Raw genomic sequence first — 27,055 nt, forward strand, 5'->3', positions numbered from 1 at the left:
AAGCAAAAAGTAGTACGTTCTCTTAAGAGGCTGTTTCAGAAAACAAAACAAAACAAAACAAACCTACCCAGACTGTATTTTGTTTTTTAAATAACAGGTTTTTATGGGTGGCACATTCACCTGTCGCTCAGGTATCTTGAGATAGTTTTCTTGGCAATTTGACACCAACTTTTACAGAAGGATGTATGAGAACAAAATAATAAAGGCGAAAAATAAGGCATCATTAAAAACCACCAGAACGCAGGTTTTGTGAACAGGGTAACAAGCCACATGAACTACCTGGCGTCTCAGCCGGTGTCTCGGGACATAGGGCAACACACTGACCTGGTGCGGGGAGTTGCCACAGTCCCAACCATCAGCGGGACCAGTCTTTGCCCCCTACACGGTGACACTTCAAACCCGTCCTGTATTCTGATTTTTATAAAAACCCCCTTTGTTTAAAACTAGATGAGGGGCCAGGGTGCAGCTTAGGGTTAGGAGCACTTGCCTGGCATGTACAAGACCCCAGGGTTCTATCAAGAAATCAAGAGGAGCTGGAGTTACGGCTTAGTAGTTAAGTGGCTGACCTAGCAGGAAGACTGAAGTTTAGATCCCAGAAACCCACATGAACACTGGACAGGCACAGCAGACATCTATAAGTCCAGTCTCTGGAAGGCAGAGATGGGATTCTCCTGAGCCAGCTGGCTGGCGAGTGAGTCCTGGGTTTAAGACGAACAAAGTGCAAAAGAGAGGATGACTTTTTTGGCCTCCTACATGCATGTGCACACATGTGGGCACGCCCACACATACATGCAAAACCACACACACACACACACACACACACACACACCAAAAAAGAAATGAAAAAGAGCTGGAAATGATGGCATATACCTAATCCCAGTACACTTGAGGCTGAGACAGGAGAGTTGTGAGTTCCAGGCCAGTATGGGCTACACGGTAAGACCCTGTCTCAAAAACAAAACAAAACTTCCCATTCTCCAACCTTTATAATGGCTGGTATTATCGTGTGATATAAAACTTTAGGATTATTTTCAAATCTGGAGGGAGGGGAAAGTCTCACTCTTTGTATGTGTATGTATGTGTACGTGTTCATGATCATGTGTGTTCGGATGTGCATGTGTGCTCATGTATCTGGAGACCTGAGGTCAGCTTTGGGCAGCATTCCTCAGGAGCTGCCCCCTGCCCCAACCCCTGCCTGTTTTTTGTTTTTTGTTGTTTGTTTTTTTGAGACAGGGTCTTTCACTGGGACTTGGGGGTCACCAACTGGGCTACACAGGCTGGCCAATGAGACCTGAGGATTCTCCTATCTGGGCCTCTCCGGTACTGGGTGATGGTGTGCCACCAAGCAAGCCCAGTTTTATTTTATTTTATTTTATTTTATTTTCTGAATGTAGGCTCTGAGAAACAAACTCAAGTCCTACGCTTCCCCTCAAGCGCCTTCCTCACAGAGGGAGCATTCTCCACAGCCCCTCACGCTTTGGGAGAATCTCACTCATTTTCTTCACTGGAGATCCACAGGAATGTAGGGTATTTTGAGACTTCTCGAGTACTGGCTCATCTTAAACACCTTCTTTTTTTTTTTTGAAGCATTAGCTGTTTTGCTGAGCGCTGACTAAGCAGGCCCTGAATTCCTGATCCTCCTGTCTCACTTTCCTAAGAGAACGCACCGCTATGCCTAGTATGAAAAGATTTTCTAAATAGTCCTAAGGTTTTTTTTTTTTTCCATTTCATGTATTCAATTATTTTTAAAAGGCTAAACTCTCTGGAGACTTTACAAGGGAAAATATTGAAAAACTGTCAGTTGAGTAAAAATGAAATCATTTGACAGTAAAATCAAAAATATTGGGGGGAAGTATTGCAATCAGACAATAAGCCAGAGGCCTAATTAAAGCATCTCCTGGATTACAGTAAATGTTCTGGTTAGTTTTACGTGTCAACGTGACACACACTAGAGTCATCAGAGAGGAAGAAGCCTCAGCTGAGGAAATGCCTCCATGAGATCCAGCTATAAGGCATTTTCTCAATTAGTGATGGACAGGGGAGGGCCCATTTTCTCACCTAGTGATCAAGAGGGGAGGGCCCAGCCCACTGTGGGCAGGGTCATCCCTGGGCTGTGGTCCCGGGTTCTATAAGAAAGCAGGCTGAGCAAGCCAGGGGAGCAAGCCAGTAAGCAGCACCCCTCCATGGCCTCTGCATCAGCTCCTGCCTCTGGGATCCCCCCTCCCCCCGTGTGGGTTCCTGTCCTGCCTTCCTTTAAGGATGAACAGTAATGTGGAAGTGTAAGTCAAGCAAACCTTTTCTTCCCCAACCTGCTTTTTGTTCATGGTGTTTCACCAGACCAGTAGAAACCCTTAAGTAAGACAGTGAGACAGTGGATCTTGTTGGTATTTAAATGTTATTATTCTTAATTTTGTTCTCATTCATCCTAAATATATACAAAGTTAACAATAACAACAACAACAACAACAACAAATTATTATTACAGGCAGATGAGATGGCTCAATGGGTAAAGGCTGCCAGGCCTGAGGGTGTGAGTTTTGATTCCCAACACTCGCAGGGTGGAAGGAGAAAGCCAAGTCCTGCAAGCTGCCCTCTGACCTTCACAGGCACATTGTGGCATGCACACCGATACAAATAAATAAACACAACTACAACTTTTTAAGTAGATGAGAGAAAGTAAAAGACAGACAAGAATAAACACTAGGCAGGCTGCTGGAGAGATGGCTCAGTGGTTAAGAGCACTGACTGCTCTTCCAGAGGTCCTGAGTTCAATTCCCAGCAACCACATGGTGGCTCACAACCATCTGTAATGGGATCCGATGCCCCCTTCTGGTGTGTCTGAAGATAATGACAGTGTACTCATACATAAAATAAATAAATCTTTAAAAGAAAAAGAATAAACACTAGGCAATATTTTACAGAAAAGGTCAAAACAACGTGTGTGTGTGTGTGTGTGTGTGTGTGTGTGTGTGTGTGACTTCTCTCAGGAAGGATTAGCTAAAAAAACTAATAATCAAACTGGGCATACATGGGCTCAAATTAAATAAAATACAAATTTTTAGTATAATAACATTTTCACTTTTAAAATCATGTTAATGATATACACAGTCCCCAAATAAATAAGAATGGAGAAACAACTAAAAGAAACGCAGACAGATGAATGAACCCAGCTGTCCATGGTACCTGAGGCAGACCACCCTGCGGGCAAGCACATCAAGGAGTATGCCCAGGCCAGAGCCCCGTGAATGAACTCGGGTCTGTACACGGTGGTGAGGCGACTCCAAATGTCTGTGTCTGCCTTTGGAGCCAGAGCACCAGAGTGGATGTGACAGTGGCTGAGCTGGGAGATTAAAGCAAAGTGGGGAGGAACTGGGCTGGGGAACCATGGTCCGGCACAGGATGGAGAAGACAGTGAAAGCCTCAAGACTCAGCTCAGCTCCAACCCACAGCCCCACAGGGCCCAGTGTCGAGTAACTCTTGGGAGAGCTTCTAAATGTCCTTTTCCACCACCAGCAGAGGAAAGCCAGGTGCCTCAGAGATAAGGCTCATTCCAGGCTGGAGCAGGCAAGCGCAAGGTTATCACCATGTCAGAAAACAGAGAAACCCACGCCAAAGCACGTGGGCCGTAAAGGGAGCTCCTCCCGGGTAAGTGTGGCAAAATTAATGCCTCAAAATGATTAACAGGCAGGTGGGATAGCTCAGTGGGTAAAGGCACCTGTCACAAACTGACAACCTGAATTCCATTCCTGGATCCGCACGTGGTGGAAGATGAGAACCAATTCCTGAAAGTTGTTCTCCCATCTTCATAGGCGAACACACGAACATGCACGCACAGACCCCCAACACGTGCACAAATTAATTAAGAATTATTAATTGATGACAGGTGTGGAGTGTAACAAATTTCAACTTCAAGAAAATCATTGGGGGCTTAAAGAGATGACTCAGCAGTTAAGAGCACTTGTTGATCTTGGAGAGGATTTGGTTCCTAGCACCCACATGGCAGCCCATAACCTCCAGGAACTCCAATTCCCTGTGCCCTGAAGATACCAGGTACACATGTGGTTTGCACACATACATGTGGGCAAACACTCATATGTGGAAAATTAAAAGAAAAACTCCAGATGGCTCAGTCGGGAGAGTGCTGGTCTCGTAAACACGAGAACTCAAGTAGATCTCTAGAAATGATTTTGCTTGTTTTTTTACAGGCAAGTTTGGTGGCCTGTGTTTATAATCAGTCCAACCTATTTGGCACAGGAATTACCGTCTTCTGTTCTATATCCACGTATAGAACACATGCACTTGAAGTCCTGACTTAGTTTTAAGTTTTAACAAGGAGGAAAGTCCAGATCCTTTAAATGACACTGTTACCAGAACACAAGTGAAGGCAAGAAAGATACCTTTGCTCTGCCAGCCCATGGCAGCCAGGCAGAGTTTGGAGAGCCCACCCCACAAGGCTGACACCACCAAGGAGGGAGGGAACCAGGTGAGTAGCTGCCTACCATCTGTTCCTGTGGATGTCCCCTATGTGCCTGATACACAGTCACTGTGCATGTTGGCTTTAAGAAGCTAGACAGGGGGCTGGAGAGGTGGCTCGGTGGTTAAGAGCACTGACTACTCTTCCAGAGGTCCTGAGTTCAATTTCCAGCAACCACATGGTGGCTCACAACCATCTGTAACGGGATCTGACACCCTCTTCTGACACCCTCTTCTGGTGTGTCTGAAGACAGCTACAGTGTACCAATATACATAAATAAATAAAAATAAACTTTAGAAAAAGAAGCTAGACAGATAACAAATTATATATATATATATATCACATATATATCACACACATATATATCACACACACACACACACGTATATATATACACACACACACACACATATATATCATATATATATTATCACACAACGACTAGAGCCTGTGATCTGAGTGCTTGGTGGGCTTTGGAATTCTGGGCCAGTCTGGGCTATATAGGCAAAAGAACAAGCAAACCAAACAAAACCATGTATGCACTGGCAAAGGGGCAGACATAAAGTGCTGTGGCAGGCTATTTGGGTTCCAAGCATGGAAGTTGATCCCAGACTCTGTCTGACCGGCAGTGGGACGGCGGGTAAGAGGCCTGAGCCTGGATTCTGAGACGCAGTGCACCACAATGGAGCCACCTTGCACGGCTCCAGGCAGGACAGCTGCTCAGTGTGGTGTCCACATCCCTGAGGGGCAGACTGCATCTGCATTCCACATCCACGTGATCTCTTTAAATGAGCATGCGAAAAATTTGAAAATGCACCTGATAGATTTTTGCCAGAGTTTTCCAAGGGATACAAACTCTACAGCCTGTGGTTACGGCAGGTTCATTGGCTGCAGGCTTGGACACGGTACCCAGCTGTTCCTGCCTCAAGGCCTAGCTTGAATTCATTGAGACTCCTAGCCCAGAGGACTGGGGACCCCCCACTTACAACCTACCTGATAAGAGTCCAGCCACACAGACACAGACCTGGGTAGCCTGGGTGAGAAGAGGCCCAGGGACAAAGGACCCTAAATGGCATTGTGACCTTGTTCATCCACAGTCCCCAGGGCTCAGTTGGCCATGTATAGAACCGCAGGCCCCTGACACAGGCTAGCACGTCTGTGGCTAGGCATGTGTGGGGAGATGCTGGGCAGAGACTAGCTAAGCCCAGCAAGGTCTGGGGACCCTTAGGTTGGTAAGATTCAGTGAGGGAGCCTTGACACCCACTTCTCCAGGGAGCAGGACAATGGAAGGGACCCTCTCATGAGAGTATCGGGGATCCTCTGTGGCACGGCTAGAACTGGTGAGGCCCACTGAGGGTGCCACCTTCCCAGACCAACAGGACTATTCAAATGGGAAGACTGAGCCCTGGGCCCTACCGTAAGGTAAGAAATCACCTCAACACTGAATTTAGCCTACAGGAACCGACCAATAGGCAGGTTTTAGAGAAACACTAAAGAATATCCACATTTACCCAGGGTTAAAATAAAAATAGTCTGAGCTGCTTCTCGTACTAGTTCTGTTCACGGCTTCAACCAAAACCAGTATTCTGAAGCGGACTGAACGCAGAGGCAGGTACACGAATCCAGCTGTCTCCTACTGAGGCAGATATAAAACATTGACCGCACTGTCATTGTGTGTGTGTGTGTGTGTGTGTGTGTGTGTGTGTGTGTGTGTGTTTGTGTGTGTATAGTGCGTGTGCTTGAAAATAATTGTACAGCCAGGCCTGGTAGCAAAGACTTGTAATCTCAGCTACTGTTAGGGTTGAAGTAGGAGGACCCAGAATTCAATGTCAGCCTAGGTGACTTAGCAAAACACCGTCTCAAATAAATTCCAAAAGAGCCGGGGCAGAATTCAGTGGTAGGGTGCATGCCAGAACTCCAGGCTTGTGCACTATAAAAATTAATGAATAAAAAGTAGATTCCATTCAGTAACATTATTCATATAAATTTATAGTGGATTTTCTTTTAAAAAGGGACTTACTTTACGTATTACATCTGCCCGGTGTCCAAAGAGGAAAGATGACATCCGATTCCCAGAGAGCAAATTAATGGAGGACATGAGCTACCCCATGGGTACTGGCCACTGTACCCGTGTCCTTTTAGCCACTGAGCCATCTCTCCAATCCTAGGTTACGTTTAAAAAAAAAAAAATGGATAAATGAAAACACTTTTTATTCGACGTTTCTTTCTCTTCTTTCTTCCTACATAACGCAGGGTAGCCTTGAACTTTTGTTTTGTTTTTCTGAGTCAGGATTTCTCTGTGTGGCCCTGGCTGTCCTGAAACTTGCTCTGCCTGCAAGAGATCCACCAGTTTCTGCCTTTTGAGTGCTAGGATTAAAGGCGTGTGCCACACCCCACTTCCCCCTAACTCCCAGCAAGCCTTGAACTTTTGATCCTTTCAATTGCTGGGATCCTAGGGGTGTACCACCGACGCCGGGCTCAGTTTAAACTTTTAGAACTGCAGAGAGTGTACCTGGTGGTCATGTTATCAGTCTAATACCAACAGTGAGCTCAACAGCTAGGAGCTGGAGATCACAGAGAGGGGACAAAGACACAAATCTAGGGACCCTGGTATGTGGCAATACAGAAACCTGTCCTCCCACTACCATCACCTTCTTCCAGAAACCCTGAAGGGACAGTACAGGAGGCTCACACTAGGCCTTACACCTACAAGCCCACTAGAATTGAGGGCTTGTTGTAATTTCAAAGGGGCCTAAAATGTGGTCAAAGACTATGAAGATTTTTGAGGGGACACAGGGGGCCAGTGACACAGGAGAGAGTACACCACGGAAAGCTGGTCCTGAGGAATTTAAAACTGACTTACTGGGGTTGGGGATTTAGCTCAGTGGTAGAGCGCTTGCCTAGGAAGCGCAAGGCCCTGGGTTCGATCCCCAGCTCCGAAAAAAAAGAACCAAAAAAAAAAAAAAAAAAAAAAAAAAAAAAAAAAAAAAAAAAAAAAAAAACTGACTTACTAACACGGCAGCTAGAAAGCAGCTTCCCCTTAAAACCAACTAAGACCAAAGAGGAAAACCAAAGGAGCTACCTAAGGTTAGCCTATCACCCAGCCGGCATCCCAAGGGCCTCCTCCTCCAATAGGGACCCTGCGGTGAGGCCCAATCCTAGGTGGGTTACTCGCTCTTATAAGTCCCTCTGTGTGCACAGCCTGAAGTCTGCCTGGCAAGCACAACTTCTGACTCCCCCACCCCCACGGCCCCACTCAGAGAGTCTATGCTGAACATGTACCAGGTGTGACCTTAATCAAGTATGTTTACAAAATGATTAATTAGGGTCCCTGCTCAAAGTCATATACTTTCTTTTTTCTGTCGCCTTTTGGCTTAAGAGTTGAACGGCAGCTCCAAGGTTGAGTTTTATCAGGTCTGTCTTGAAGGACTCAGAAGGGCCAGAGACCCAAAGCCTTCAGAAGGAAAAGGGCACCCAGGTCAGATAGGACAAGTGGCAGCAATGTCATTGTGGAAGAGCCGAGAGGCTATCTGTGTGTGTGTGTGGGGGGGGGAGCGCACACACACACATTGGGAATGGACTAAGTCTCTTGAAACCTTAAAGACTGTCTCCAGTGACATACATCCGAAGTTTTCCAAACAATTCCACCAAATGGGGACCAAGCATTCAAACGTACGAGCTATGGGGCCGTTCTCATCAAAGTCGCCACACCAGCCAGGGATCCATGTCCTCCTGGCTCTCTGTCACCATCCTGCAGAGCAGACCTGAAGGAGCTCCAAAGCTCAGGCCAAGTCACCCATGCAGGAGAACAAGACGATGACTCTAAGACAGTCACTAAGACACTCTGACAGGAGGGAGATCCAGCAAATCCATAAGTGGGAGAAAAGATGAGGTTCTCACAAAGGACTCGGTACCATTTGGGTAGCACCTTCGCTCTTAGGTGGGACAGTGACACCCACCCTGTGAGTGGCTGAACGAACATCCTCCTCTTAAATGGGCAAGGAACAGAGGGTCACCTCTTGGTGGGGAGACATCAGCCAGGCGATGGATGTCAGCAGGACTGAGCTGGCTGGATGCTGGACAGTCTGAGGTGACCATGAGGGGGCAAGAGAGGCGGCCTTCATTTCGACAATCTTCCTTCCCAAACCCTGAGCAGACTATGTGAGAAAGTGCCAGCCTAACCCAAGTGAGCCAGCACCTTCTAATTCTCACAGGACATCAGAGACACAGGCCATCTGAGGAACTGTCTCTACCAAGGAGAGCCAGAGCTGGCTGTAGCATGGGGTCTTGACCCTCCAGCTCCCAAATACTGCTGTTATGGATGTGCTGTGTTACCTTAGCCTTACGGGGTCACCTCAGCCTTACAGGGTCTTGGGGATTGAACTCAGGACAGCTGCAAGCAAACCCAGCCCTTTACCAACTGAATCTCTCCAGTCCAAGAGATGGGCATAGTTTTTAAAAGGAAGATTGGAGAACAGCGAAGATCTTTCAAAAGTTAAAAGGTAAGAAGGGACTAGGAGTGGCAGCAAAGGTCATAATCCCAGCATTTAGGAGACCGAGGCCAGAGGACTACTTAAAGTGTGAGGCCAGCATGGCCTACATAGCAAGTACCAGGGCAGCCTTAGATATATACATGTATGCATGTATGTGTATACATGTTATTATATAGAATATATGTTAAATATTATATGTATGTATATAATAGAATATCAAATTATACGTATGTAGAGTAATACATATACATATATAATATGTAGAAGCTCATTAGATTATAAAAATACCTGAGGAGGGGATGGGATGATACTTAAGGATTTAAGGGATGGTTTGGACAAGAAGACCCTGGGACATATGGAAAAATGAGACACAGAGATAGGAGACAGGGAAGACTGAAGGACTGTCCTGGAGGACCAAACAAAGACCAGAGGGGACCTCCAAAGAGAGAGTGGAAAGGAAATCAGTCATGCAAGAAAACCTAACTATGAAGCTCCCCACATCCAAACAACATATGTGTCCACCTTTAAAGCTGCTAGTAGGATAGACCTAAATAAGTGCCCTGCATCAAGGGCCATCACTAGGAAACTTAAGAACACACAGACAAGTAAAAAGATACAAAAGTCCTTGGAGAGAAACACATACACATGCACATACAGACGAACATATGCATGCATACACACATGAATACATACACACTCATGCATGCACACACACATATACACAGGCATGCATGCACACATGCACACACGCACACACGCATACATGCACACACGCATACACACACACACACACACATGCCTAAATATTTGGCTTCTGAATCACACTAGAAGCCAGACTAATGTGAGGTCTGCATAAATGTACTTTATACCTTTGTGAACTGACACCGTAGGTGCTGTTACAGCAAGAGAACTTCTGAGAAGTTAAAACTTTGCCACCCACGTCCTCCTTCCTGGGTCTCTGGAATGGATCTCAACCATAAGTTATACCAAAAAGGAAAAGCAGATGGGTTGGACCAAGAGGACCAGCAGAGGAGGTGGCACCATTTCTAGGTTGGGCTCAGAGGTCCTGAAACATGCACGAGGCGAGTGTCACCGTCCAAAAGAGGCACAGAGGGAAGACAGAACTTCTCAAAAACGCTAGAGACGTCTGGTGAGGTGCTTCAGTGGGTTGCTGCACAAGGCTAGCCACGTGAGTTTGAAAAAGGAATGTACAACACACATGCATACATCTTCGTGTTCAAGTGTGTACATCATATACCTCCTCTCTCTCACACACAATAATAAAGGATCTCCTGCACATAAGCAAGGCATACATGTGTACATGTATGTACATATACATCCTCTCACACACAAAAAGATGTCCTGCACATATACACAGCACACATGTGTACATGTACATGTTCACATGTGTACATCATATACATCCTCTTTCACACAGAATAATAATAAAAGGATGTCCTGCACATATGCAAGGCATACATGTATACACGTATGTACATATACATCCTTTCTCACACACAAAAGAATGTCCTGCACATATGCACAGCACACATGTGCACATGTACATGTTCACATGTGTACACCATATACATCCTCTCTCACACACAATAATAATAAATAAAGGATATCCTGCACATATGCACAGCACACATGTGTACATGCACATGTGTTTGTGTGTATACATCATATAGATCCTCTCTCTTACACACAATAAAGGATGTCCTGAACATATGCACAGCACACATGTGTACACATGTGCACCTCATATACATCCTCTCTCTCACACAATAATAAAAGGATGTCCTAAACATATGCACAGCACACATGTGTACACATGTGCACCTCTCTCTCCCATACACAATAATAATAAATTAAAAAAAAATTTTTTTAACTGAGAGAAGCTAGGGATACAGTTCAGCTGGTAGAGACTGAGGCAGGAGGATCCAAAGCTCAACTTTATGACCACATATCCAGTTCCGGCCCAACCTGGAATGCATGACCAAACCAATAAAAACAGGATAAAACCGAAAGACAAAAATCAGGAATCGCTCCAGGGAAAACAGAGTTTTGTAAAACTGGGAAAGTGACTGTTGCTAACAGCATGGTGATTCCACGGTAAATGCAGAGACTGGAGTGATGTGAGAGCATTTGCTGCTCTTGCAGACCTGGGTTTGCTCCCAGCACCTACGTGATTGCTAGCAACTGTCCGTGACTGTAACCTCAGGGGATCCTATGCCCTCTTCTGACCTCTTTGGGCACTGCATCTGTTGGGAGGACAGAGCTGAACTGACAGGTCCAGAGGGAGAAAGAAATGAGAACCAACTTAGATTTGCAAGTCTATATAAATAACTGCACCGAGGTGTTACACAGGCACTTGGAGGTAAACGTTAAAAAGACGCCGACATCGTGGAAATGACCCCAAGAAGAATTAAGGGTTGAGGTTGAGGCTAGGCTGAGGGAAACGAGGTCCAGTCCCTTTCTAGCTGCACAGTAAAACAGAAATACACAAAGCTCAACATAAACATTTAGTTATAGGCGGGCGTGGTGATCCAGGCCTTTAATCCCAGCACTCAGGAGGCAGAACTGAGTCTGAGGCCTGGTCTACACACAGAGTAGACAGTCCAGAACTACACAGTGAGATTCTTTCTTTTTAAAAATGACAGCGGCAACAACAACAACAACCTTAAATACACACTCTTGAGTTTATAAATGAGCATTTGACGAAGCAGCTTCCTGACCAGGACAAGACATAGGCTCTGCTGATCGAGACCTCAATTCGCGCTTTTTAACGCTCCCATTTCACTGAAGAGCAAATCGAGGCAGCAGTCCAGGGCCAGTGACCAGGGCGGCTACGGTTAGGCGCCGGCAGCTTGTACAGATCCTTCCTTGCCTGCCAACATTCGGTGGCTCCGTCTTACTGGAAACCAGACTTTTTAGAACCTCCAACAAAAGAGACATTTAGAAAGGAGATGACTCAGTGAAGGACTTGCCGTGGAAGCACGAGTTTGGATTCCCAGCACCCACATAAAAAGCCAGGTCTGAGATGAGCCCGGTGCTCAGGAGGGGGAAGGCAGGCAGGCCCACAGATTGCTCTGGCCAGCCAGTCTACGGTCGGCAAGAGGCCTCTCAAAAGATGAGGCGAGAAGTGAAGACAACTGATGTTGCCTCTGGTCTCCACAGACACACATGCCACAGACGCACCCATGAGATCAATCACAGCCAAACCCCAACGCTGTAAAAACAACATAAACCCCAAGAACCAGATGGAAACTGAGGCAGACTCCCGTCGAGGTGTGGCAACAAACAGATTCCTGTCACGCTGGAGACCGTCTCACGGTGCCGCACACTTGTCTCTCTGTTCGTGACTACCTGGGGGGAGGGGGGCCGAATCTGGCAGACTCTGCACAGAGGTCTCGGAGACAGAAACAGAGAGGCAGCCTGTCGTAATGAGGTGCCCTACTCCACGTATTTAGGGTGTCCTAAAAATAAACACACTGGGGCAGGGGGATGCCGGGCTGTCTCTGGATCTGAACAGGGCAAGTGGGAACTGAGACAGCCTACTTTGGACAAGGCTCTTCTGAACCTTCTTAAAGCAACACACATTGAGCGTGCTCCCGGCTTGACCTCTTAGCCGAGGGCTGGGCTCCTGGGGTGCCTGGCCTTCCTAGGAAGTAAATCTGTGGTAACTATGGCCGCAGCACCATTTCCCCTGCCGATTAGGGAGGACACAGTGTAAGCAAAGGCCCTGTGGCCATGGATTGCAGGAGACAGTAAGTGAGCAGGATGGCGTAGGACCGAGGGTTAGGGGTACCAAGGGACAAGTTCAAAAATGAAATATTCTGGGTTTTTGAGGTGTCTCCTCACAAAACAGTCCACTCAGAGGTGTGTCCCTCACCAAGATGGTCGTTCCTCAGTACGACACCTCACAACCAATCCAGGTCAGCAAAGGAAACAACCACTCTGTGTTAAGACTCTCGGCAGTGCAGAGCACAACCCCCTGGACAGTTCTAATGGTCAGACCAGAACACTCTACATACAAATCAGAGATCAGACAACGCATATGGGAAAACTTCCAAGAACGCTCACTGGCCCCACAGCCAACCCCAAAGGTTCCTGCATCCTAGCTGGAGGTGTGGACCACCAGGGAACCTGCTTGAAGCTCCTGGCACGAACTGTTAAAGGGGCTCTAGGGTACCCAGACACTTGGACCTGCATGATCTGACAGAGCGAGGAATGGCAGGCAGGCAGGCAGCCCGGAGAAGTACTGCAAGGCAGCAGCCTGAGGCTCAGGAGTGAAGTCTGGGAGGCAAGAACAGAGCTCACAGCTAACTCCTTACATAATTACTGGTGCCTCTGAACTTTACAAAGACGCGGGAGGAGCCCACTGGAAGCTGATTCAGCTTAGACGAGGAGGAGGTCTCTATGCAGACTTGGCCAAGACACAAAAACAGGTAACATGCAGCAGCCATGACCCATTCTGTGTTCTGCCAGCAGCTATGAGGGATGCCTTCGTGGGGGAGGGCCTGTTGGCTCCTGGAGGCTGTCCACTGACCCTGGCTCTGTCCCACCAGGAAGATCTCAAGACCCAGTTACCAGCTTTGGAGACCCTGGCTGTGTGTCCACTTTCTAAGGGTTCAAGTTAGCTGTGCACCGCAAGCAAGCGGTCTCTCACAAATGGAAAGAGGCCATGGCACCTTATACAGCCCAGAGAAACTGTGACACAGCTCATTTCTCCTCCCTAGTAGGCACTTGTGCAAGCAAACACCCCTGCTAACTGATCTCACATAATTCCATAATTCAAGGACCCAAAACAAACAAGCCACCCTTGAGACCCATTCTGGCTGCAAGCAGCACCCCATGCCTGGGGGAAGGGCACTCTTTACTGAACCCCCCTCCAGGGAGGGGGTGTCTTTGCCAGCACCTCTGCACCTTCCAAATAAGGGGCAGCTACCTTTGGGTAACCTGGTTCTCCAGGCTCCAAGGCCCTGCCGGGCTTGGTAGAGGAAGCTGGTAGTTGTTTTTGTTGTTTAAAAAGAAAAGCCTTGCAAAATGGTCGTCAGAAAAACATCTCCCACCCCCATGCATACCCCTCGCCCTCAATCCTGTACAGCCCTCAGACCCGTCTAAATCTACCTCCAACCATGTCAGGACAGAGAACTGGGCGCCAAGGCCGCACTGCCTGCCGACATCCGAGGACCCTGGCGGAGCACGCCGTGCACGTCAGAGCCTTTCGTGCCACCCAGACTCCAACACGAGGCTGTTGCCAGTGCAAAGGCACGGCTCAGAAAGGCAGGGTAGGCTGGCCCCTGCCAGGCTACAAGCCAGAGGTGCACTTGTTCATGGAAACAGGTGCTGGCTGTTTTGAGTGTCGGGCGGGAGCCCGGACCTCATCATCGTGGTCCCATTGATCCATCCACTTGCAGCAACACAGAGTAAAAAAGACATGCATGTTTGCTCTGACCACGACACAGACTCACGACTGCAAAAGCCCAGTCACGGCAACACTCCAGATCGCAGAGGCTCCCCAGGGCTAGGCTAAGTGAGGAGAGAGCCTCAACGGCCTCTGCAGCAGCTCCCCACCCCAGGCCTCCAGCACGTCTCCTTCACTCACATTCAAGTCAGCTGCTCGGGCAGCTCAGTCTGCTGTGCTGTGGCTTATTTTTCTGGAAATCTGTCACCGGGGAAAACAACAACAGCCTCTCGGTGTGCTTTCCTCCGACATCACCGCGAGAGGCTGCGGCAGCATCCCTGCCCTAGTCGCGACCGTGCTGGAACATCTGTGCAGCACGCAGGCTCTGACAGAGCCAAGATGAGACCCAAAGCACTGACTTGTGCTCCGCAGACCCGGCCGCTGCATTCGCGAGGCCTGCAACGCCACCACCTCGGGCCTGGTGGAAAATCCACAGGAGAGTCCTGCCTTACTCACCGGCTTTCTCTGCTGCCTCTTCAGCACGGAATTCTTTATGCTCTACCGAAGGTGGGCGCGCAAGGAGGCATCTTCCGTCCCTTTAAGGAGCCGATGCTGCGTCCCCTGGCCTCCGGACCGACAATGGGCTGGGTGGGTCTCCGGATCGACAATAGGCAGGGTGGGTTACTGCTGGAGAGCAGGCATCTAATAGAAGGTTGACTGTCCTGCTCCCCGCCTCTCACATCTCTGCCTCCTCATGTCTCCAGGCCCGGGTGGTACCCGGCTCCCCTGGGAAGCTACAGCCGGCAGCTGAGGCACACACTAAAACGCGGCATGGATACGGAGGAGCTGACGTCACACGAAAACAAGCGTCTCTGTGCTGAGCCTGCGGACAGGATGAGGGCTGGCCAGGGCCCAGCCACGGAGGGCTCATACTCAGCAGCCTTTAAAATATCACATCTGGGAAACACCCCAGGTGACTAGGGTCCTTCCCATCAGCCCCAGGCTGGGGCTCTGGGTGCAGCAACTCCGGGGATGGCAATGGTCTGTGATATGAGCTCCACACAAAGGCACCAAGAGACTGTGAACACTCAGGGGTTAGCCTGTGCCCAGAATGAGATCTCAATCGATGCAAGCCAAACCCTGCCTGGTTCAAATGGCCTTTGCAAATTTTAGGTGCATCCACTACAAGGACCTCACCACGTGGAGGATGACAGTGGGTAATGGCCAAAGTAAAAACAGAAGGATTTAAGTCCCCAGAGAACTGAGCAACTTTTGCCAGCCTGGTACCACACATATGCAAGCCAGGGTTAGGAGGCAGGCCTAACATACTAAGCTGTGTCTTGCCAGGCTGCAATCCACCTAGACAGACTGGGAGCCAGTGATGGACTGCTTGATCCTCATGCTTCCCCACACTGGTACATGGGGTGGAGCCCACCCCAGGACCTGCTGGTGAAGCCACACTTACACCACAGTGACATCAACTCAGATCTGTGTTTGTTCACCTGAGTTCTGGGTTCAAATCACAGCCCCTTCAGTCCAGCACTGAACAGAGGGAAGCCATTTCTCCCAGCTTACCTCTTTTGGCAGCGGACCAGCAAGGCACTTCAGAAAATGTGGAACTTATAGACATGGTGCTTGCAAGGCCCCTCCTCTGCCACCTAGTACTCTAGTCAAGTAAGACTCAAGAATGACCCTTGAGAAGGTGGTGGTGGCACATGCCTTCAATCCCAGCACTCGAGAGGCAGAGGCAGGAAGATTGCCAGCCTGGGGTACAAAGTGAGAACTTGTCTCTAAAAACCAAGGGCCATGGGTTTAGTTCAATAGTAGAACACTTGCCTAGTGTGTACAAGGCAGTGGACACAATTTCCAGCATTCAAAAAAGAATCTTAGCACTTTTAATTACTGAAATAAAATATTTCAAAAGGCATAAACATATCCAAAACACAAATTTCAGTGTATGTAAAAGTTTTATTGGGATACTCACTGAGGTACAGTGCAGTGATAGGAACTGTTGTTTAAGATAGAGATGTACTACTGTACGGTCCACAAAGACCAAAAATATTTAGTTCCTGGTTCTATACTAGGAAGTTTGCAAGCCCTCGACTAAGATTATAAAATCATGCAATAACTGAACCATGACCTCCCTGATCGGCTTCAACAAGAAAAATGTGCCCAATGTAAAAATTTGTATCACACCACAAACACTGTCTGGCCAATTTCTCTCTTCCAGACCAGCCCAAAATATCCAGTTTTGCAAAAACTCTAGAAAATGAAGGCTGAACTGGCTGATTGCTAATTTTGTTAGGACCCTATTTTAGGTGCAAAAGTAGCTTTTCCAATTTGTTGCAAATAGTCTGAGACAAGTATGAATGAAAGTAGATTAACCAAACAATGGGCCAACCTATAAATACTAGAGTCTCAGGAAATTGGAAAAGATTCTGCAGTTTGCTCAGAGATAATCTACCAAACTCTACCTCGATCTCCCTGCCAACTACCTGGTGATCCACAACTCCCACCCACCCAAAGCCTGGCTCACTTCCTCCCAAACTCCAAGACAAGGAGAGTGTAGCCAGGTTTAGCTACTTTGTGGCAGGTCTCGCTACTTTGTGGATTCTTCTTTTCCCTCATCCTTTAACCACCCATCCCTTGCCCTGTTTCACCTCCTACCACTGGATAGGAGAGAAAAGAGGAGAGAAGGGAGAGAGGTCCTTGAATCTAGTTTCTTTCTTCTTGTTTCTTCTTTGAACACGACTACTAACAAACACAAACAAACTCTGCCTCTCCAGGCCCTAGCATTTACATACCCTCTGAAAAGTTCCCAGAATTCCGAATGTCACCCAATTGTAGGAACTATCTGCAGCTGGCAAAATCATGTCTCTGCTAGAACACCAGGCAAGTCACAGTCTGCTGCTGCTGCCAGTCAGAAGCAGCCCCATGTCCCCACACCTGGGATTAAAATGAAAATATGTTCTTACAATATTTCTGTGGTTTTTTTGTTTTTGTTTCTTTAAAGAAACTAGAATTCCAGAATTCTCATTACAGGCGAGGATGACCCAAAGCTTTAGAGGCACTTGGTAAGGAACTCCCATTTGTGCCTGCTGGCAGGTACAGTGATTATCAGAGAGTTGGTTTCCCTGCCCATGTTCTGGCGACTCCTTCTTTGTCTTTACGGCTGTTTTGTTTTTCTGAGAGAATGTCTCAAGGTGAGTAGACACGGCAGGACTAACTCATTATGTAGTCAAAGATAATATTGAATTTCTGATCTCCCTGTCCTCTACCTCCCAAGTGCTGGAATTATAGCCATGTACCCTTCTAAACACCATTAGCTTCATAGTCCCCACTTACAGAGGGAGAAACCGAGGCACCACACAGTTCACTTATCTGCCTGAAGTCACACTGCAGATATGGTGGCCAAATAAGACGGTAGCCACGTGGATATTACACTCCATTTTTATTTCCTCTCTCCAAACACTAGGGATAGAACCCAAGCCTTTTGAAGACCAGGCCTCTGCTCTCCTACAGAACCACTCCCTCGGCCTGTTCCCAGCATCTTCGGGTTACAGGCATCACATCCCAAGGTGCTTCAGATTGTTTTCTAAATAGATGACCACCTCAGCTTCCTCTGGTGACCACACCCCTCCAAGGCTTCCTCTGCCCATATCTTTGTCTGGGACACTTTCTGTCTGCTTCAGGAAGCTCACATCTTTAACCAGAATAAGTGGGATAGCAAACACATTGGCTCAACAGGTTGGGAGGATACTGGGCGTAAGAAAGAACAAGCTTGTGCACTGAGACAAGAGACAGACCTGTAAGTCTTTTCCTGGCTTGCATGAACGTGCCATACACTTCAGAACTCCCAGGGATCCAACCCCACAGCCACCACAGTCCCACACAGCCTCCAGCACAACAGTGTAGGGCTAACGTGGGATGGAGGAAGAAATCAGACCGGACCCACCAATGTACAAGGGGCAGAGCGCAAATGGAACTTATGGAAGCCACCAACTAAGGGCATTTGAATAGATGTGTGTTCACGGAGATGTGCCCTCATTCTTTCCTTAAAATTTGCTGGCATGGCCGGGCATGGTGGTGGCACAAATGCCTTTAATTCTGGCACTGGGGAGGCAGAGGCAGCCGGGTCTCTGTGAATTTAAGACCAGACTAGTCTACAGGGTGAGTTCCAGGATAGCCGAGGCTATACAGGCTACACAGAGAGACCCTGTCTTGAAAAAACAAATAACAACACAAAAAAAAACAAACAGACTAAAATAAACAAACAAAAACCCCCTGCTGGTATGATATAATTTGTAGATGTACTAAGCCCATGATGCATATCCTTATATTATCCAGGTGGGCCCTGAATCTCATTAAAAAATTAGAGAGAGAGAGAGAGAGAGAGAGAGAGAGAGAGAGAGAGAACTAGAGAACAATAAAATACTAGAAAAACAAATAAATTTAGCAACCTATTAAAAGATATTATACATCATGATCAAGTGGAATTTATTAACGAGATCCAAGGAAAATTCAAAAGTTGAAAATTGGTTAGTTTAGTGCTGGAGAGATGGCTCAGTGGTTAAGAGAACTTTCTGCTCTCCCAGAGGACCGAGGTTTGGTTCCCTGCCACTCACACTCACATGAGGTGCTGACAACTTCTCTTAACCACAGTTCCAGGGGATCTGATGCCTTCTCTGGCCTCCACAGGTGCCTGGACTCATGTCCCCATACCCCCATGTGAATAAAGACAATTGTTCAGTGTTGATATACACAGTGACAGGGGTTTAAAAAAAAATACATGATCATCTCAATAGGTACAGAACAACCCACGGCAAAATCCAGTATCTTTCATGATAAGAATAGTCAAGGATCTAGGAAGAGAGAGAAGCTGAACCAACATTACTAAAAGCAAAAAGTTAAAAAAAAACACACTCAACAATAAAACAACAACACAGCATTTTTCCTCTAAGACCAGGGCAAAGATGGACGCCTGTTATCACCACTTCAACTCAACAACATTGAGGTTCTAGCCAGAACAGTGGAAGGAGATGCATTCAAGTTCCCCGCACTGGAAAGGAACAAGTCATTGCTGCCATGGAAGTTGTTAGAAGGTAACAACTTTGGTATTCAATTTCAGTCAAGTCGCAAGCTACAAAAGCAAGTGTGTTGGCTGGAGAGGTGGCTCCCCGGTTAAGAGCACTGACTGCTCTTCCAGAGGTCCTGAGTTCAAGTCCCAGCAACCACATGGTAGCTCACAGCCATCTGTAATGGGATCTGATGCCCTCTTCTGGTGTGTCTGAAGACAGCGACAATGTATATAATAAACAGATAAATCTTTAAAAAAAAAAGTGAGTGTGCACAAATCATCTTAGTTTGCTTTCTACTGCTGTAAGCTGCTCTTTCTATCACCAAAGAACAACTTGGGAAGGGAAGGGCTTATTTCATTTACAGGTCACAGCCTGTAAACTAGGGAAGCTAAGGCAGGAACCTGGAGGTAGAACCACAGAGGGCGGCTACGTGTTTGCTTGTTCTCTGCTTAGTCAGACTCTTTATACGACCCAGGACCACCACCTGTCCAGGGATAGAACTGTCCAGTGGGCCGGGCCTCCCCCGTCCATCACTAGTCAGGAAACGTTTCACAGACTTGCCTGTTGGCCAATCTGATGGAGGCATTTTCTCATTGAGGTTTCCTCTTCCCAGACGACTCTGGCTTGTGTCAAATTGACGGAAACTGACCAAGCTTCACTCACTGACCTGCTGTCCATGATGTACTTGCTCTACCATCCCTCACTCTGAGTAAAGTCTTCCTGCTATTTTGAAAAAAACAAAACAAAAAACACTGCACAATGGATGATCCTAAAAGGAAACAACAACAACAACAAAAAAGTTCCATTTATGACAGTATCAGAAAGGAGAGGAAACGAAGGTTTAAAGATTAAATGAGGAGGTGAACGGCTTGTATGAAGACATTGCTCAGTAGTTCAAGCGTGCTGTGGAAGGCCCTGGGTTCAACTCCCAGCACCATAAACAAACAAACAAACAAACAAGCAAACAAACAACAACAATTCAAACCAACCCTGTAAAAGGAAAACTGCAGAACACTGCTAAAGGAAATTTAAAACTACATAAATAAGTGAAACCCTCCAGGTCATAGACTAAGAGACGTGAAGCTCTGTGGTAGCACGTGTGCCTAGAGTTCTCTGGGACCTAGGTTTGTTCCCCAGCACAGAAAAACAGTACTTTTTTTTTTTTTTTACTTTTTTTTTTTATAAATATAAGCCCAATTCTAAATTAAAAAAAAATATTATTAAAGTCTTCAGAACTCAAAGCAATTCTGACAAAGCAGAGAGCCTAGGGACTCACTCTGTGTGTGTGTGTTAGAGAGTTTTAACTGGTGATGGAATTTAGGTCATTACACATCCCAGAGAAATACTCTACCACCAAACTATATACCCAGCACCCTACACTTCTTGTCTTAAAAACTCACTGAAAATCTAGGCACATACCTATAATCCCAGAGGCAGAAAGATCAGGGTTCAAGGTCATCCTTAGCTACGATAGCAAGTTTGAGGCCAAACTGGGCTACATGAGACTTTTTCTCAAAAGAACAAAACACAGAAGAAAAACCTTACTACAAAGTTACAGTAACCATATCAGTTGCTTTATGCTAAGACCAATGGAATAATATGGCCATCACTCTCCCGATAAGAAGCCACTTAAGGGAGATGTATTTTGCCTCATGGTTTGACAAGGCAGACACCACAGTGTAGTAGCGTGTGACAACTTCCTCACATTTTGGTGAACCAGGGAGCAGAGAGCTCATACTAAAACCCGGTGAGCTAAAATCTCTAGCTCCACCATTTAAGCCTTTGAAGTCCAGTGTTCAAAGGTTTCAAAACTTCTCTGAATAGCGCCACCAGCTCTAGACCAAATCTTCAAATGTGTGAGCCCATGGTTGGCATTTCATGTGCTAACCATGACAAATAGAAAACCCAGAAACAAATCCTTGCATATACACGAACATGGTTAACATGGGTACCAAGACCCTCATCAGGAAAAGGAGAGTCTTTTCAACAAATAGAACAAGAAAAAGTTAAAACTCTTACCAGACATGAAATACAAGAGCTAAACCAGGCATGGTGGCTCATGCCTTTAATCCCAGCACTCAGGAGGCAGAGCCAGCTGGATCTCTGAGTTCAAGGCCAGCCTGGTCTACAGAGCAAGTTCCAGGACAGCCAGGGCTGTTACACAGAGAAACCCTGTCTCAAGGGGGAAAAGAAAAGAAAGGAAAGACATACAAGACCTAACCTAAAGTGGATCAATGACCCAAATATGAAATAGAACCCACAAAACTCTAAGACTGAGTGTGGCTTGGCAGTAAAGTTCCTACTTAGCATGTGATAGGCTGTGATTCCATTGCTGCACCAGACACATGCATACACACACACAATTAAGGCTCAAACTTAAAACTGTAGAAGGAAATTCAAGCAAAGGCATCACATCATGGTACTTGGCAACAATCCTTCAGACATGACATCAAAGGCAGAGGCAACAAAAGAGGAAAACAAACAACTTCAAGAAAAGCTTTAAAACTATGAATGTCAAAAGGGTCTTTCAACACACACACACACACACAAAAAAGGCAACACACAGGAAGAGAAAGTATCTGTAAGCCATCGCTGAGCAGAGACTAAGATTCAAAGTATACAAACAGCCCCTAATACTCACCAACAAAAACAGCACAATCCTGTGGCTGGAGAGATGGCTCAACAGTTAAGAGCATTGACTATTCTTCCAGAGGACCTGGGTTCAATTCCCAGTATCCTCATGGCAGTTCATGACTATCCCTAATTCCAGTTCTAGGGAGTCTGATTCCCTCCAACAGAAACAAAACTTGCAGAACACCAATGCACATAAAATAAAAATAAAGCATTAAAACAAAGCAAAACTAGCTCAATTCAAACACAGGCTGGCAAAGAATGCTGAAGTCCTAACTACTCCATGTGGTGGGGCAGGAGCACTGCTTGGATCCAAGAGTTCAAGAGCAGCCTGGGTAACACTGAAATACCCATCTCAAGGGGCAAAAGAAAGGAAAGAAAAGAAAAAGAAAAGGAAATGGTGATTTAAAAACTTAATTATGGGGCTGGAGAGATGGTTCCGTGGTTAAGAGCACTGGCTGCTCTTCCAGAGGTCCTGAGTTCAAATCCCAGCAACCACATGGTGGCTCACAACCATCTTTAATGAGACCTGATGCCCTCTTCTGGTGTGTCTGAAGACAGCTACAGTGTACACAGTAAATATAAGAAATAAGTAAATCTTTAAAAAAAAAAACTTAATTATGTGGCTAGAGAGATGGCTCCATGCTTAAGAGCACTGATTGCTCTTCCAGAGGTCCTGAGTTCAATTCCCAGCAACCACATGGTGGTTTACAACCATCTGTAAAAGGTGCCCTTTTATGGTGTGTCTGAACACAGCTACAGTGTACGTACATAAATAAAAACTTAATTATGTGTATTCTCCCAGAAATTTAAAAATCAACAAAACAAAAGGAGCCGGGCTGGGCAGTGCTGGTGTATGCTTTTAATCCCAGGGAAAAGGAGAATCTTTTTAACAAATAGTACAAGAAAAAATTAAAACTTTTACAGACATGAAATACAAAAGCTAAACCAGGCATGGTGGCTCATTCCTTTAATTCCAGCACTCAGGAGGCAGAGGCAGGTGGATCTCTGAGTTTGAGGCCAGCCTGGTGTACAGAGTGAGTTCTAGGACAGCCAGGGCCACACAGAGAAACCCAAAACAAAACAGAAAAGGAGTGAAGTATTGATAAGTTACAGCACTGAAGAACCTCAGGGTGAGATTGAGAAAAACAAGCTGAGGATAAGGACCCGAAGCACGTGAGTCTTTTCACCGGGAATGTCCAGAACAGACAAACCCATCGAGACAGAATGCAGGCTAGGGGCTACCTCACTAGGGCACTGGGTGGCTGCTGAAGTGTAGGATGAGGTCGAGGTGGTGGCAGCTGAGCAGTGGGTACTGCTCTAATGCTGTTTGCCTCCAGATGGTAAATGTTAACTAAGCACTTTACAATTAAGTGAGTTAGAAGCAGGTTAGGGTTTGACTAGCCCCAAGAGTTCAGGGGGCTGAAAGGCGATCTGCTGAGATACAATGTGGCATTCCCAGACACTCCCTTGCTCCATGTCAACTAGGTCCTACAGTTTGCAAAATTGTATCCACCTCTGTTTAGGGTCTACTCATGTGTTCATCCCTCCACTTCACATTGTCCTAGACATCCCACCAGGCTGACCCTCCTCATTGACCCTCGGCAAATGTCCTTGCAGACAGTAAAGTCACACAGTTCCCCTGGACAACCACAACAGGGGTTTCCTGTGTCAGAGATGAGTACAAGGATCAAGTGGGAAAGTGTAACAGAATGCCAGTATGCAAATCCTGAGGGACCCTGTGCTAGGGTCACACACTCCACGCTCCAGAGGAATAGAAGCCTTTCCATACTCTAGTGCAACATCCAGCCAGGGCAGAGTGGTCCATAAATGAGATCCTGGCCTGTCAATCATCCACTGATCTTCTGTGATGCTTAATTTCTGATCTCAGCAAAAGGTTCTGGGGCATGTTCGAACAAAATTGCGTGTCTATCAGAGACTGAGTCACCCCAGCAATCTTCTCAAGGGCCTACTCATGTGACCAGCTTAGCCCTTCTTAAGGCTCAGCTACAGTCTCTGCATGCCCACAGGGTGGTAGGGATCCACCCTGTCGCACCTGACTTCTACTCTTCAACAGAGACCCCAGCCTCACGTTTAATGACAACACTGTATGGCAATGGCCCCACCAACTCAAAGCAGTAACCTCCCTACAACATCCACATACAAACAGGATGCCAGGAAGCCTATACCCATGGGGCAGGGCTGAGACAGAGTACAAACGCCTAGAGCCACCCTCTGGCCCTGTGAGCTCCCTGGAGACTCTCCCAATATTACAAGGTAGACGATATGAACACAATCTTGTTGCCGCAGCCAAAAAGCCATCAAGGCAGCAGAGGCCACCCAAAAATGGCAAACCCATCCAGACAGAAAGCAGGCCAGGGGCTACCAAGCTAGGGCACTGAACATCGGTGTGAAAGTCAGGAGTGAGACAAAGAGGATGATCTCATCCTTCCTCTTCAACTGCCTTCCATTGTTCATTTTTTTTTTAAACTTTATTATTGTGTGAGCATGTATATGTGTGTATCATGTGTGTGAGCACAGGTGCACGTGTGCTGTAGTGTGTGTTTGGAGGTCTGAGTATATAACCATAGAGCTGGCTGTCTCCCCCTTTTACAAGGGTCCCAGGGATTGAACTCACGTCATCAGGCACGAACTGAGCCATCTTGCCAGCCTCTGCCTTATTTTATCGTTTTACATACTCATAAAAGATGACAGATGCCTGTCTCTCCACAGGACATGGGCACCCCAGAGGAAACATCAGGTTCCACACCACTCAGTCTGTTAAAGACCTCTTTGTGGAACACTCCCATACAGACACAAACACACTGTATTGATATTCTCCCTTGGACTCCCTACCCTATGACCCTGGGCTGGTTCCCCATCCCACTGGAGGCGAAACACATGGGCCAATCACCTGCCTCTAATCACACCGGGTTCTGCAACTTCAGGCACTTCTCCACTAACCAGATAAGCCAGAAGTTGTCACACACACACACACACACACACACACACACACACACACACACACACACAGAGAGGAGCCTTGCTACCCCTTAATACCCAAGCATGGCCTCCAGAACACAATCAGAAGCAAAGGCAAAACTCCCTTCAGAACCCACCACTCCTGAGACCTGCTTTCCTCATCTCCTACCAACTGACCCAGAGGGACACTGAATGGATCACCACAGGCAGGAAGAGAGCAAGAAGGCTGGGCCTGGGGTGGTCTCCACTGGGGCAGACATAGTGCATAGCATTTCCCTCCTGGGATAAACCAGGGCACTCTGCCACCTAAGAACCAAGCCAACCATGCCTCCTGCTCTCACCTTCCCCACTGCCCACAAAGTCACATCATAGCCACGGAAACGACTCAGAAGCTAGGCAGAGTGAAAAGGGATCTTGAGGTGACGGCAGTGTTCATGTAGAGGTTGTAGAGCCCTCACCGGGTTAAATGACTCTGGGTCCCCAAGACCCCACTTCACACATGGCACCCACTCAACTGCCCTGGTATTGTGGACAGCAGTTCTACCTGTAGCACATGGCGCATATTAAGAGGAGATTTAACACTGGAGCTCTCAGGCTAGAATGACGGCTCGGTGGTTAAGAGCACTGGCTGCTCATGCAGAGAGCCTGGGTTTGATTCCCGGTACCTGCATGGTGGCTGAGAAACTGTGAGGGGATCTGATGCCACCTTCTGGCCTCTGCAGGCACCAGATGCTCATGTGGTACAAAGACACACATGCAGGCAAAACACCCATATACGCAAGGTAAGACAAATAAGTTTTTAATTGAACACTCACTGTCTTCTCCAGGACAAGGCATGCCCGGTTGTTCTGGGATGCTTGGGAAAACTGGATAAGAAAGAAAAGAAATGATAAAATTAGTGGTCGATGTGTTATTGACACCGTGCCTCAGGGAGCATCCGCCCTGAGTCAGATCAAAGTGTTCCCCCAGTCACCTTGAGGACCTGTTCTTTCTTTTTTTTAAAGATTGATTGATTGATTGATCGATCGATTCATTGATTTTATGTATTTGAGTATACTATCTCGCTCTATTCGGACACACCAGAAGAGGGCATCAGATCCCATTACAGATGGTTGTGAGCCACCATGTGGTTGCTGGAAAATTGAACTCAGGACCTCTGGAAGAGCAGTCAGTGCTCTTAACCACTGAGCCATCTCTCCAGCCCAGACCTGTTCTTTTTTGTCCCCCCTCCCTCCACCCTCCCCCTCCTCTTTCTCTTTCTCCTCCTCCTCCTTGCTTTCTCTGGGCCTCAAACTCACAGAGATTCACCTGCCTCTGCCTCCAGAACTATGGGATTTTAAAGGCGGGTGCTACCACCACCCAGCTAAGGACCCTGGAACACATTCCTCAGGAGAAATTCAAAAGCCCAATCAAATCATATCACTGTGTCAAACCCTATGTAAGGTGCCAGGGGAAAGGGCTTTTGAACAGCAGAGATATGGTGTGTGTGTGTGTGTGTGTGTGTGTGTGTGTGTGTGTGTGTGTGTAGAACTTGGGGAGAGGGAACGGGAAGGGAGCAACATTTGTAAATAAGTAATTTAATAAAGAAAAAAAAAGAAAAGCTCTCAAAGGAAAGCTAGCAATTCTCGTTAGTAATATAACTCAGAAATAAGAAAGGACAGCTATTATCTTGAAAATTGAATTTTAAAAAGCATCACTAAGGGGGCTGGGGATTTAGCTCAGTGGTAGAGCGCTTACCTAGGAAGCGCAAGGCCCTGGGTTCGGTCCCCAGCTCCGAAAAAAAGAACCAAAAAAAAAAAAAAAGCATCACTAAGAATTAAACCTAGGGCTTTGAGAATGCCAAGTAGGCTTCTGTTCTGCTAAGCTATAGGATCCATAGCCCCCGCTCTTTTTACTTTTTATTTTGAAACAAGGTCCAGGCTGGCTTTCACTGATTCTATAGCACAAGTTTTTCTTGAAGTTTCTCAATCTTCCTTCCACCACTTCT

At 46.8% G+C, this 27,055-nt stretch overlaps 1 protein-coding gene across 6 annotated transcripts in view; it reads right to left on the minus strand.

The window, feature by feature from the left end:
• The window catches only part of Prkcz (protein kinase C, zeta), a 111,622-nt gene that overhangs the window by 78,229 nt on the left and 6,338 nt on the right, over positions 1 to 27,055 (minus strand). For 2 of the 6 annotated variants that reach the window (NM_022507.2, NM_001429418.1), the window contains 1 exon segment: positions 25,884 to 25,934. In NM_022507.2, the coding sequence (NP_071952.1) occupies positions 25,884 to 25,934 (51 nt within the window). 6 annotated transcript variants of the gene reach the window in all.

Source organism: Rattus norvegicus, chromosome 5 (genome assembly GCF_021556685.1).
Source record: "Rattus norvegicus strain SHRSP/BbbUtx chromosome 5, alternate assembly SHRSP_T2T, whole genome shotgun sequence".
Lineage (NCBI taxonomy): Eukaryota > Metazoa > Chordata > Mammalia > Rodentia > Muridae > Rattus > Rattus norvegicus.